At 54.8% G+C, this 12,024-nt stretch overlaps 1 protein-coding gene across 1 annotated transcript in view; it reads right to left on the bottom strand.

The window, feature by feature from the left end:
- Window positions 1–6,476: 6,476 nt before the first annotated feature.
- PSD4 (pleckstrin and Sec7 domain containing 4) overlaps window positions 6,477–12,024 on the bottom strand; it is a 28,184-nt gene continuing 22,636 nt past the window's right edge. Inside the window, exons 13-17 of the mRNA XM_055540279.1 lie at window positions 11,700–11,770; window positions 11,444–11,607; window positions 10,590–10,734; window positions 10,197–10,340; window positions 6,477–8,124 (exon numbers count right to left, since the gene is read on the bottom strand). Coding sequence (XP_055396254.1) covers window positions 7,867–8,124; window positions 10,197–10,340; window positions 10,590–10,734; window positions 11,444–11,607; window positions 11,700–11,770 — 782 coding nt within the window. The 3' untranslated portion in view covers window positions 6,477–7,866. The remainder of the gene's footprint in view (window positions 8,125–10,196; window positions 10,341–10,589; window positions 10,735–11,443; window positions 11,608–11,699; window positions 11,771–12,024) is intronic.

Genomic DNA, 12,024 nt, shown 5'->3' with positions numbered 1-12,024 from the left:
GTCAGGAATCTTTATTCCTCCAATGGGGTAGGGAGTGCAGGAGATGCTCAGAACCTCAAAACAAACCAAAAGCTCCCCTCCTTGTGGTCCTGCCTGGTCCCGCTCCTCTCCATTTCAGTAGCTCCCTGACCCAGGCTTGGGCCAGCCTAGCTCCCTGACCACAGGTCCAAGAACTGGAGGGAAGAGAGAAGGATGAGGGTGCTGGGTAGAGAGGGTCAAGGAGGCCCCAGGAGAGGAGGCAGGTGGAGGGTATGCGGAGGGGGGGATGGGGACACCACCTGGCTGTGAGTCCCCATCTCTATCTCCTGGGTTCCTCCACCCCCTGAGCTCTGGCTCAGGGTGGTGACAGTGACCTGGGCCTTGGGGACAGGCCTCACCTCCATGACCTGTTCCCCAAGCACGTTTCCACCCAGCTTTACCTGGAGGGTGGCGGGAGGGGCGTTTGGGGGCTGAAACGCAGTGACTGGGGGAGGAGAAGGAGTCACCATGGGGGAGCAGGTGCCTTCTCCCAGCAGCCAGCCCGGGGTGGGGGAGGGGTGGGGGGCTGAGACCCAGGCTGAGGCTCGGGGGCCCATCTGAGCATGTCGCCTGCTAAGGAAGAGCGGAGGCGGGGGAGGGGAGGGCGGGGAGGTGAATAAATAATAGGAAATAAAACTTCATGAAGCAGAAAATAAAAGGCAGATTATACAGATGTGGCAATTTGAAGGATCATTGCCTCTGTCCTCTTTTTAACTGCTGCATCTGGAGTTTTGAAGCAGCTTATCCCCTCCCCTCCCTCTGTCGGGTCCCTGCCTGGCTGGAGGCCCCCAAGGGGCCAAGACACGCGAGGGGACAGCACCTCAAACACTTGGCCGGAGGTGGTGTTTCCCAGCACCACGCACTGCCGCCCAGCCGGGGATGGGCCTGCGGGGCTGGGACACTGGGTGAAAGGGTGGCCTGGGTGTTTGGGGTGAAGCCACCCCGAGTGAGGTGAGGTTGAGGTTCTCTGTGTGAGGAAGGGGAGAATTTGTGGGTGAGGACAGGGCTTCCCAGGTGGCGCTAGTGGTAAAGAGTCCTCCTGCCAACGCAGGAAACATAAAAGACGTGGGTTTGAGCCCCCGGGTCGGGAAGATCCCCTGGAGGAGGGCGTGGCAACCCACTCCAGTATTCATGCCTGGAAAATCCCAAGGACAGAGGAGCCTGGAGGGCTACAGTCTATGGGGTCGCAAAGAGTCGGCCATGACTGAAGTGACTCAGTGCACATGCACACACAGGGTTGGTGACGGGGTGGGGGGGGGGATGTGGACAGGTAGGGGTGACAAGAAGGAGCCTGGATGATCAGAAACGGGGTGAGGATTTGGGTGGAGCCTGAAGAAGGCTACTCCCTGGAAAAAGGGGATTGGGGTGAGGTTTGAGTTTTGGCTCTGTATCTTCTTGCAGGCGGCTTCTTTTTCGTCTTCATCAAAATTCATTTGTTAAGCCTCAGTTTGACACTGTGCCAGGTGCTATATAAACAGACATGGTCCCTGCCCTTAAGGAATTTCCAACCTAAGACACACGCACATGCCAACATTTTGTTTATTTTATTTTAAATATTCATGCCTTCCCCACCTTGTTCCAGAGAGGATCTGAGACAGCTCACAGGAACTGCATGCAATGAATTCGTCAAATACAAATAAGAAAGAAAGCATCGGGACCACAGGGAATATAGACTGGGTAGAAGGATGGGTCCCGACTGCAAACACGCCTAGAATCTTTGGTGGCCAAGCAACAGTGCCGTCACAGTCACTTATTGGGTCTCATTCGTTCACTTCATTCAACCTCTCTGTGCATACACCTCCCTCCCCCACCGTCCGTGTCACATCAGATGGGGACAAAGAAATCAGAGAACCAGAAGCTTCTACCTGACCCCAAGGTGAGGCAAAGGCCCATCTGGCTCAAATCTCCCCATAATCCTGGTGTGTTGTCTTTCAAAGCAATGGACAACTTGTCACAGCATCATTCATAGACACGGGGGACAGTTTACAGGAGATGACACCAAGCTCACTCTCACGGGTCATAAGTAACTTTTACACAGAAATTTGGCTTCCCTGGCAGCTCAGTGGTAAAGAATCTGCCTGCCAATTCAGGAGATGCAGGTTCAATCCCTGGGTCAGGAAGATCCCCAGGAGGAGGAAATGGAAACCCACTCCAATATTCTTGCCTGGAGAATCCCATGGACAGGGGAGCCTGGCGGGGTATGGTCCCGGGGGGTCACAAAGAGTCATACATGATTGAGCATGCACACCCGGGGGTGGGGTGGGAACAGAAATTTACCATTTCCAGGAGGATTAACTGAGGGTCCCTATCCCTACAGACAGAACTCCAGGTCTGCAATTCCAAAAAAAAATATTAGGGCTGAAAGCTTAGATTTGGAAGTTTTTCCCAGAAGTTACTCTGGTGCCCATGAAGTCAGTGAGGCAAGATCTCTGAGGTTTCATTTTGGGAAAAGGCTGAGTTCAAGGCTGGGGGTGGGGGCGATGCAAGCAGAGGAAAGATGGAAAAGAACATGTAAGGAAATAGAAGAAGAGCCAGGAGAACGTGGAGTACCGGAAGCCCAGGGAGGATAAAGTTTTGACATTTATAATTTTCGATACCAAGAGCCAGGCCTTGGACAAGGCCCTGCGATATGATGGAAAACAACCTGCATTGTTCCCGCCTTTGGGAGGTTTATGTTCCACTGGAAGCAGACAGACAGGAAAGACTGGAGAGGAGGGCAGGGGAGGGATGTGGAAACTTTGGCTTTGATGTGATAGGGAATAGCTGGGGGAGGAGAACGCAAAGAAGGCTTCACAGAGGAAGTGGTATGTGGATGGCAATGGGTTTTTCCTCTTCCCAGCCCTAGCTCTCAGTGTTTCTCAGCAGCTGGTCACAGCCCCCATCCTCTGAGTAGCATTGCCTCCACACCCCACCCCCAGCTTGGAAGGAGGCAATCTGAGTTGACATCTGTCACTCGCAATGTCCAGGCAGAGAGAGAGCCGAGGGCAGAGGCCCAGCCTTGGAGAAGGACCCTGTGTTTGAGGGCAGAAGGTAAACGGGAGCCCAGAGGCGGGAGGGTGCCTGGGGAAGACCAGCAAATCCAGTGCTAATAGCTAACCGGCCTTCCTCCTGTGCCAGGCATTGTTCTGAGTTGTTTACGTGCATAATTTCACTTAAGGGCCCTGTGAGGTAAGTGGTGTTATTATCCCCATTTTATAGAGAAGCAAACCAAAGCACAAGAGGCTAAGCAAGTGGCCAGGTCACGCTGGGCTTCGTGTAAGGTCCACAGATCAAGGGGCGGATGGGGCCAAAGGTCACTGAGAGATGAAGGGCTGAGGAGGCTGAGAAGACTTTGGTGATGGAGGGTCATCAGTGGAGAGTGGTGGCTGGAGGCCAATGTGCCAGGTGTGAATGGAACCAGGTGAGGGAGCAAAACAGCTGGCAAAGACTACCCATCCGTGGGTCTCGGCTACAGGAAGCAGAGAGTCAAACACAGGCTTTTCTTTTTCCTTCTGATGGTGATTCTTCAAGTTGTTTACAAGGCAAGATAATGAAGGGGTAGAGCATAGGCCCAAGACCCAGATGGGACCCCCAAGGGGGAGCTCTAAGGCAGGCAGAAAACTGGGGAGAGAGAGGGGATAGTCCCAGAAAGGCAAGGAGCACCGCTTCCACGGGAGACAGGGAACAGGTAGAGGTGGAGCCGCCAGTTAGATGCAGAATAGCTGGGGACAGAAGTGTTATTGTAAGGATGTGAGGGTTCAACTGTAAAGAAGGCTGAGTGTCAAAGAACCGATGCTTTCAAACTGTGGTGCTGGAGAAGACTCTTGAGAGTCCCTTGGACAGCAAGGAGATGAAACCAGTCAATCCTAAAGGAAATCAGTCCTGAATATTCACTGGAAGGACTGATGCTGAAGCTCCAATACTTTGGCCACCTGATGCAAAGAGCCGACTCATTGGAAAAGACCCTGATGCTGGGAAAGACTGAGGGCAGGAGGAGAAGGGGGCAACAGAGGATGAGATGGTTGGATGGCATCATCGACTCAACGGACATGAGTTTGAGCAAGCTCCAGGAGTTGGTGATGGACAGGGAAGCCTGGTGTGCACCATCCATGGGGGTCACAAAGAGTCGGACATGACTTAGCTACTGAACAATAACAAAGGTGTTGGCAGAGTGGGTGATAAGGAGGGGCTGTACACAGAGTTTGACATTCAGTAAACCCCATAAGTGAGCAGGGCAGCATGGAGGTTGGGGGAGGGGAACAGGAAGGGAGGAGAGGCCAGGTGTGAGAATGCCAGGTTGGCCCAAGGTTCCAGGTCATTCTCTCTGCCTCCTCTTTTCTTATAGAAAAGTTGCACAGATAGAATAAACATCTCTAGGCCATTACCATTATCTACCCTATTCTAGGCTCACTCACTCAAGTTATTGCATCTTAAAGCCAAACTCCCAGGCTGTCTCCCAAGCCATGAATTGGTCACTCTTCTGCTCAAAACTCACCCTTCTGAGCTGCCCACCAATTCCTTTATGATCTCTCATCCAAGTACTAACCAGGCCAAACTCTGCTTAGCTTCCAAGACCAGACGAGATCAGGTGTGTTTAGGATGGTATGGCCATAGACACTGATTCCTTTCTGATCTGGCCTGAGCCCACCCTGACTATTCTGTGTCTTATGCCATCCCCCCTGCAACCCTCCAGTCCAGCTCCTCCAACCCCAACAAAGCCCTCTTGTTTCCATCTGACTCTGAGCCCTGCAAGGAAATGACCCAGCCCTCAGGCCTTAGTGACCTTTAACTCCTCCCTGGTGCCCAGCAAACAACAAATAAATGAATGTTATTAGCAGAAAGCCAGATGGAGCAGAGATGCTGACAGACTGGGAAAAGGTTGCACCGGGGTGTCACCTGGCTCATGGCAGTGAGCTGAGCCCCCTAGATGGCAAAGGAGGCCCTGAGGACAGACTTCAGCCAGCCTTATGCAGTCTGAGCTGCTCACCAAGAACGTGTGTCCAGTCCCTTCCCCTGCAAAGGGATGGGCCAGCCCACTCCTGGGTGGGAAGGAAGAGGAGGGTGGAGACAAGGTCAGTCTAGGCCCGTGGGGTTTGATCTGTTCCATACGCAGGACTGGGACTGGGTGAAAAGTAAACTCATTTAGTTTTCACTGTTCTAGGTTCCCTGAGACAATTCTGTAGGGAATCCTAGGCTGTCCCATATGACTCCAGAAACTTTTTCCTCTCCATCAGCAGCAAGAGGGTCTTCCCAGATGGCTCAGTGGGTAAAGAATTCACCTGCAATGCAGGAGACACAGGAGATGCAGGTTCGATCCCTGGTTTGGGAAGATCCTCTGGAGAAGGAAATGGCAATCCACTCCAGTATTCTTGCATGGAAAATCTCATAGACAGAGAAGCCTGGCGGGTCACAGTCCATGGGGTTGCAAAGAGTCGTACATGACTGAGCAAATAAGCACAAGCATTTCACTGAAGAACGATGTCAAAGTACCAACCCTTTGCCTTCCCAGATGGTGGGAGGCCTGACCTGGGCCACTATGGCCCTAGGGAAATGGAAGAGCCTGGTTCTGGTGATGGCCAGGAGCACCCAACTCACTACCTGTTCTTCTAGAGGCATAGCTGCAGCTGGACACCTAGTGCTTGAGGCTTGGGAGGTGCAAGCCCGCCCCCCAGTGGTCACATGTCATAACCGCAGCCTAACAACCCATCAAGCCTCCAGGCCAAACCCAGCTGGAGCAGCGCTGGACAAGGTGCACCCTAGCAGCCTGGAGCACCTGGCTTTGGAGACCTCCTGTGCCAAGGTGAAAGGGAGGTACAAGTTCTACAAGAGCAAAAAAGCATGGAAGCGTCACAGACATGCATGCATACAAACAAACCTCTGCCTTTTATTCTGGTTTTGGAAATAAGGATACAGGTCAGTGAGGTCAAATAACCCACTCACAGCGGTTCAGCCTGTAAGCATCATTTGTGGGCCAAGTCACGTCCACACAGCGCTAGTATACCACCCCAATCAAATGAGACAATTGGCCTCTGCCCATCAGAGTGGCCCATGGAGCCTTAAAAATACCCGTTGGTGCCTCTGACCCAGACCTACTGGATCCAGATTCCTGGGCATAGGATGCGAATGTCTCCAGTGCCACTCTATACTGCCAGTTGGGCACCAGAGAACAGGATGGTCCTCTCCTGGAGGCCAGGGACATGCTTGATTCATGCCTGAATCTCACAGTACTGGCCCATAAAGGTACTTAATATTACTGGAGAAATGAAAGAATGAACCCATGAGTGGATCAATCAATGATTCTGAGGTCCCCTCCTGCTGTGACAGCCTATGTGACTCCTGCACACGATTAGCATGCTACACATTCACAGACATGCACACGCACACAGATACATACATGCACACACAGACACGCACATGCACACACATGGCAAAGGGAACCTGGCCTGCCACCCTCAGGCAGGTGCCAGACGGTGGCCTCAGCTACCCAGAGCTGCCTGCCCCTCCCAACCCCCTCACTGGCACGCACCTCCTTCTTCACTGGCCTGTATTTATTGTGCACCCACTGGGCGCGTGGCCCAGCCACGGACAGACACTTGTTGGCAACCCTCAAGTGCCAGCCCCACCTGGTGGAGTTGCAGGCCCCCGTGTTGGTTACAAGCACGAAGGGGAGGGCAGGGCGGCAGGAAGGCTGGAGAGGCCGTGCGTGCGTCAGCCAGCAGGCGGGTGGTGAGAGGCCCCTTTTGGCGGGCAGCCGGCTCTCACACTTGGCTGAACAGAGACAATGGTGGCTGCTTGGCGGCCCGGCCTCCTTCCCACAGGCAGAGCCTCGGGTCCTCGAGTGTCCGGAGAACAGCCCAGCTGGGATGCGGCCAAAGGGAGCACAAGGGGGCTTCCCAGGGAGGGTGGAAAGGGCCCCTGGGAGCAGGCTGGGGGAGGGAAGGGGTCCCTGAGTGAGTCCTGGAGCTTCCAGGGGAGGGGTTTGTGGGGAGGGAGCCAGGCCTTCACGGCCCCTCACAACCCTCCAGAGCCCCCAGGGGACACAGCATGCGTCACCACCTCTTACCCTTAGCCTCCCCAAACCTGGAGCACCTCCTTCCCTGCTCTGGGGAGGCAAACGCCCTTGTTACAGGGCTCTCCACTGAGCTCTGGGAACCCTCTCCCCTTACAGCCCTCGCTGACCACCGTTGGTTCCACTCTGATGATCAGCCATTGGCCATGGGAGGCAAGGCCTCTCTCATCTGCCCCCTATGTGTGCAGGATGTAGGGAAGACCAGACAAAGGCAGGGGGCCCCAGAGCCAGCCTCACTGAGCCCTTGAACTTGCCGAGTCTCTGGTCCTGCCCAGAAGGCTGTTCCCCGCAGTGGACAGGGCCCAGCTGGGGTCTCCCAGGACCTCTTCCAGCAAGTCACCTGATTTCCAGAGCAAGACCGCTCCCAGTGCTGCAGCTTCCCTAGCCTGTCTGTGCCAAGGTCTCTACTGCCCTGGTCTCTGTCCCTGAGGATGGGGGAGTCAGTCTGTCCTCTGACTCAAAGACAGAGAGCTGAGCAACTCCCCAGGTCCAGGAAAGGTGTCCTCTGTGGCTTCTGGAGGGATGGAGGGTGGAATGGGATGAACTGTGGGAGCTGAGTCAAGTCTTTGACCTCTGTCCTCTCTTGGGAGCAGCCGGGGTGGGGGCAACAGTATCAGGAGAACTCCAGTGTGGTGAGTGAGGGAAGGAACGGGGGACCACACTAGCGTATCCTTCCACGGGGAAGAGGCGGGGCCCCATCCTCAGTACGGACCCGCTGACATAAGGCTATTCCTAGGGTTTCATCCCAAATCCACCGCAGGCCCAGGCCGCGGGGGGTAGTTGGTGAGGTGACCCTGGCTTCACAGTTGATTGCGGTTCCGTTTGGGGATGATCTTCCGGTAGGTTCTGCGCTCTGAGATGTTGCGCTTGACCTTGGCCGTGGTGGGGGCCTCATCCTGGTGCAGCGACGGGCTGGAGTGGGACTTCTTCAGGCTGGGCTTGGGCTCCTGCAGGCCTCCAGCCTCCCTCCCCAGCTGCTGCTCCCACAGGTCCAGGTCTTCCGATGGGCAGTGTAGACGGGCCACAAGCAGCTGTAGGTAGGTCTCATAGCGGGTTTTCTGGAACACATATGGGTCCCACTGCCTCAGCACCACCTCAGTTCCAGGTCAGGAGGGGGCTGGGATCACACAGACAGCTCACACTGAATGATGCTACAGGGACAGAGACTTTAGAAAGAGGGCTGGGCCAACAGCTAGCATTCACTTGAACAGCGATCTCTGCAGATCCTGTCCTTCCCCAGGTGTCTCAGAGTTACACCCATCAGCCTGGCCCTGTTTGATACAGCCAACACTGCCTGGTGCTGTAACTAACATTTCTGGAGCACGTTACATCGCTGAGACACTAAAAGATCCATAAGCCACTAGGCCAGAGATCTGTGCAGCACTGCACACAAACAGCATACATCTGTACGCAGCCCTCATTGAGTCTGAATAGCATTTTAACAACTGGCATCTGGAAAGCATGGCGCTAACTACCCTCATCTGCTTAACACTCCTCGGGCCCCCGTAACTAGCATCCTTCAGAAACAGTTCCCAGTTTACTCAGTGCTGTCCCACCCTCCAGCCCACTGGGTCCTCATCCACGCCCTGGGAGGCTGGGTGGGAGTCATCGCTGTGCTTTATTTATAAAGAGGGAGGGTCAGTGTTAGTTGATCAGTCGTGTCTGACTCTGCGACCCCATGGACTGTAGCCCGCCAGGCTCCTCTGTCCATAGGATTCTTCAGGCAAGAATACTGGAGTGGGCTGTCATTTCTTTCTCTAGGGGATCTTTCTGCCCCAGGGACTGAACCCAGGTTCTCCTGCATTGCTGGCAGGTTCTTTACCATCTGAGCCACCAGGTAAGCCCACCAGGGAGGGTCAAGGCCTTGCTAAAGGTCCCAGCAAAAGGTTGGTCAGTGGTGGGGAATGGCTGGAGTGCTGCAGGCAGGGCTGGATCCTATCAGCCACCCCTGGGACCTCGGGGAAGTGGCATGCTCACGGCTATGGATGCAGCCAACGCCCCAAGAGGAAGAGCTAGAAAGGGAGGGAGAGGATAGTGCAAGGCTAGTGGACACAGACAGGAGGTGACGCTGACGCTTGCTCCCCTCTCCCCTCCGTGCCCCGCGTGGCCTCTGCCCTCCTCTCTCGTCAACTGCCCTACACCCCCCTGCTGCTGAATTTGGATGCAGGATTGGGGGTGGGGTGAGGAAAATATTTCAGCATCAGAGAGCTAACAAAGATCATTCCTTAGTTACGGCCATAAATGAGGCATGGATGTGATCAGGTCTCATGAAAGTATATCAGGTGTGGACAAGTTTAATCTCTCTGTGCCTCAGTTTCCTCATCTGTAAACTGAGGATTAGTGTCCTTACCCCAGAGTAGCTGGATGACTAAATAAGACAATCCATGCAACAAGCTTCAGAAATACTGCCTACTATAATAGTATTAGATAGGTATGAGGGGAAATATATATTCTGTTAAAATATAGTTTTTCCAAGACTTCCCTGGTGGTCCAGTGGTTAAGACTCAGCACTCCCAATGCAGGGGGCATGGGTTAGATCCCTGGTCAGGAACTAAGCTCCCACGTGCCAAAAGGTGTGGCCAAGAAAATTATATACATATATATATATATATGTACACACACATATACATATATACATACACACACACACATATATATAGTACATTTATATATATATATATAATATAATAATTGGGCCTCCCAGGTGGCTCAGATGGTAAAGAATCTTCCTGCAAAGCAAGGGACCTGGGCTTGAGATCTGGGTTGGCAAGATCCCCTGGACAGGGGAATGGCAACCCACTCTAGTATTCTTGCCTGAGAATCTCATGGACAAGGGAGCCTGGATGGGGGCCAAACTGAGCAACACACATACACACGAGTGTTACCAGACAAGCAGCTGCTGTGTTCCAAGGACAAGAGGTGAAGTGGCCTGAGAGCACACAGACACACACACTTGTGCAGGCGTGTGCACACATTCGTGTATGTAGACCATTCATACAGGGCTGGAGTTCTCACACAAGCCCTCCCCCGCCCCACTGCCCTGAGCGGCTGGGAGCCAAGGCTGCAGGGACAGCCACGGCCATGAGAGGGCGGCAGAGGGTCCAGGCGGAGGGTGAGACAGCGACCTCACCTCGTACTCCAGGTACTCCTTCCGCAAGCGGTAGTCTTCCAGCTCGCGGCTGCGGCCTCGCCGCTCGGGTAAGTTCCTCTGCAGATCCAGCAGGTCGTCAGAGGCAGCGTCCAAGCAGTTCTCGTGGGATCGATGCTGCTCCTCCTGGGAGCGGGAGGCGGTGCGGGGAGCTGTTTCAAGCCCTCCCTCTCTGTCCCCACCATCCCAAGACCTCCCCTCTCTGTTCCTGAGCCCAGGAGTACAGCTCCATCCTGACCCAGGGGCCCAGATGTTCAGCCCAGCCCCCGTCCCCCACTTCTCCTAGGCCAGGTGCACAGCCTCTCATCTCCCTTCTAGTCCTCCAGGGTGTATCCCACCACCACATCCCGCCCCTCCTTCAGGCTCAGGTCTTACCAGGGAGCCCTGGGTTGGGCCCACGGGCAGGATGGGACGGACGAATTTGCGCTGGGAGCCCACCGCGGCAGGGAAAGGCGGAGCTGAGTGCGTGGCAGCGGCTAGATTGATGCGCGCGATCCAGGAAGTCATCTCCTGGGCAGTGCTGTGTACAGAGAGAGCGGTCTGTCCCTTGGACCACAGCGTGCTAGCCTATCACCGCCCTCCAGCCTCTGGTGGTCAGCACAGGCACCCGGCTACAAAAGCCAGAAGTCCTGCCACTAGCTGAGGTGGTTGACCCCTGCTGGTGGTTTTTCTCACCCAACAGAGGCAAATTTGGGAAGGCAATAAGAGTTTATGTTTAGTTACTCAGTCGTGTCCAACTCTGGGACCCCAAGGGCTGTAACCCGCCAGGCTCCTCTGTTCATGAGACTCTCCAGACAAGAATACTGGAGTGGGTTGCCATGCCCTTCTCCAGGAGATCTTCCTGATCCAGGGATCGAACCCAAGTCTCCTGCATTGGCAGGTGGGTCCTTTACCACTGAGCCACCAGGGAAGCCCAATAGAGTTTATATCAAATGCCAAAAAATGATCAAGTGTTCGTGGCTTCCTGGAATCCTCTGTTTGGAACTGAAAGGCTTAGTCCAACTTTCAAGGAAGAGGCGGTCCCAGGGGTGAAATGGGCTTAGGGCGGGGGAGGGAAGCTGGAAGTTCCCTGCTCTCCACACTTCATGTGTATCTGGGACCCACCAGTGACGCATCTCAGGTCACGCCTGCACCTCCCTCCAGCGTGGGGCCAGCACCCGTCAGAGGATGAGAGGTTTACAGGAGGAAAGCTGGGGCCTTGCTATCGCCCATCCCCACCCCTGACTTACGGTGCCTGGAAGAGGTAGAGGCGCCAGTCGGCCGTGCGCAGCTGGAAGACATGTGGCTTCTTGGTGTAGTGGGTGGCGGGGGTGGCCAGTGAGTGGTGCACCCCCACCGGCTCATCCACCATCTGCCCCACCAAACTCTCCCCATCAAGGGCGTGGTCCTCTCCCTGCCACAGGGCAACAGGGGCTCAGAAAAGAGGTTTCCATCAGCTGCCCACCCTCCTACACTGCCCATCAGGGGTGCAGACACCCTCCCTACCTTCAGGAAGTAGAGGACCATCCCTCGAAGTAAGGTGTGGAGCATCTTCCAGCCGCGCTTACCCCATGGCGCTACCCGGGAAGCAGAACACAAAGGTGGGTGATGATTCCCCCCCCACCACATCCAGACCCTCAGGTGCACACCATCTCACCACCTCCAGTCCCTCCCCAGGGTGCACAGAAACACACAGAAACACACCAACACAACAAAACACAGAAGATCACAAGCAGGCAGTACTGTGTCTCACACACACGGGCGATCACGCTTAGACACCAAAACAGAGCTGCTCACGAACAGTAACACAAGTAGGTGCTCATCCAGTCCA

Source organism: Bubalus kerabau, chromosome 11, assembly GCF_029407905.1.
Source record: "Bubalus kerabau isolate K-KA32 ecotype Philippines breed swamp buffalo chromosome 11, PCC_UOA_SB_1v2, whole genome shotgun sequence".
Taxonomy (NCBI): Eukaryota; Metazoa; Chordata; class Mammalia; order Artiodactyla; family Bovidae; genus Bubalus; species Bubalus kerabau.
The sequence above is the reverse complement of the archived record's forward strand: the minus strand, read 5'-3'. Positions and strand labels throughout refer to the sequence as shown.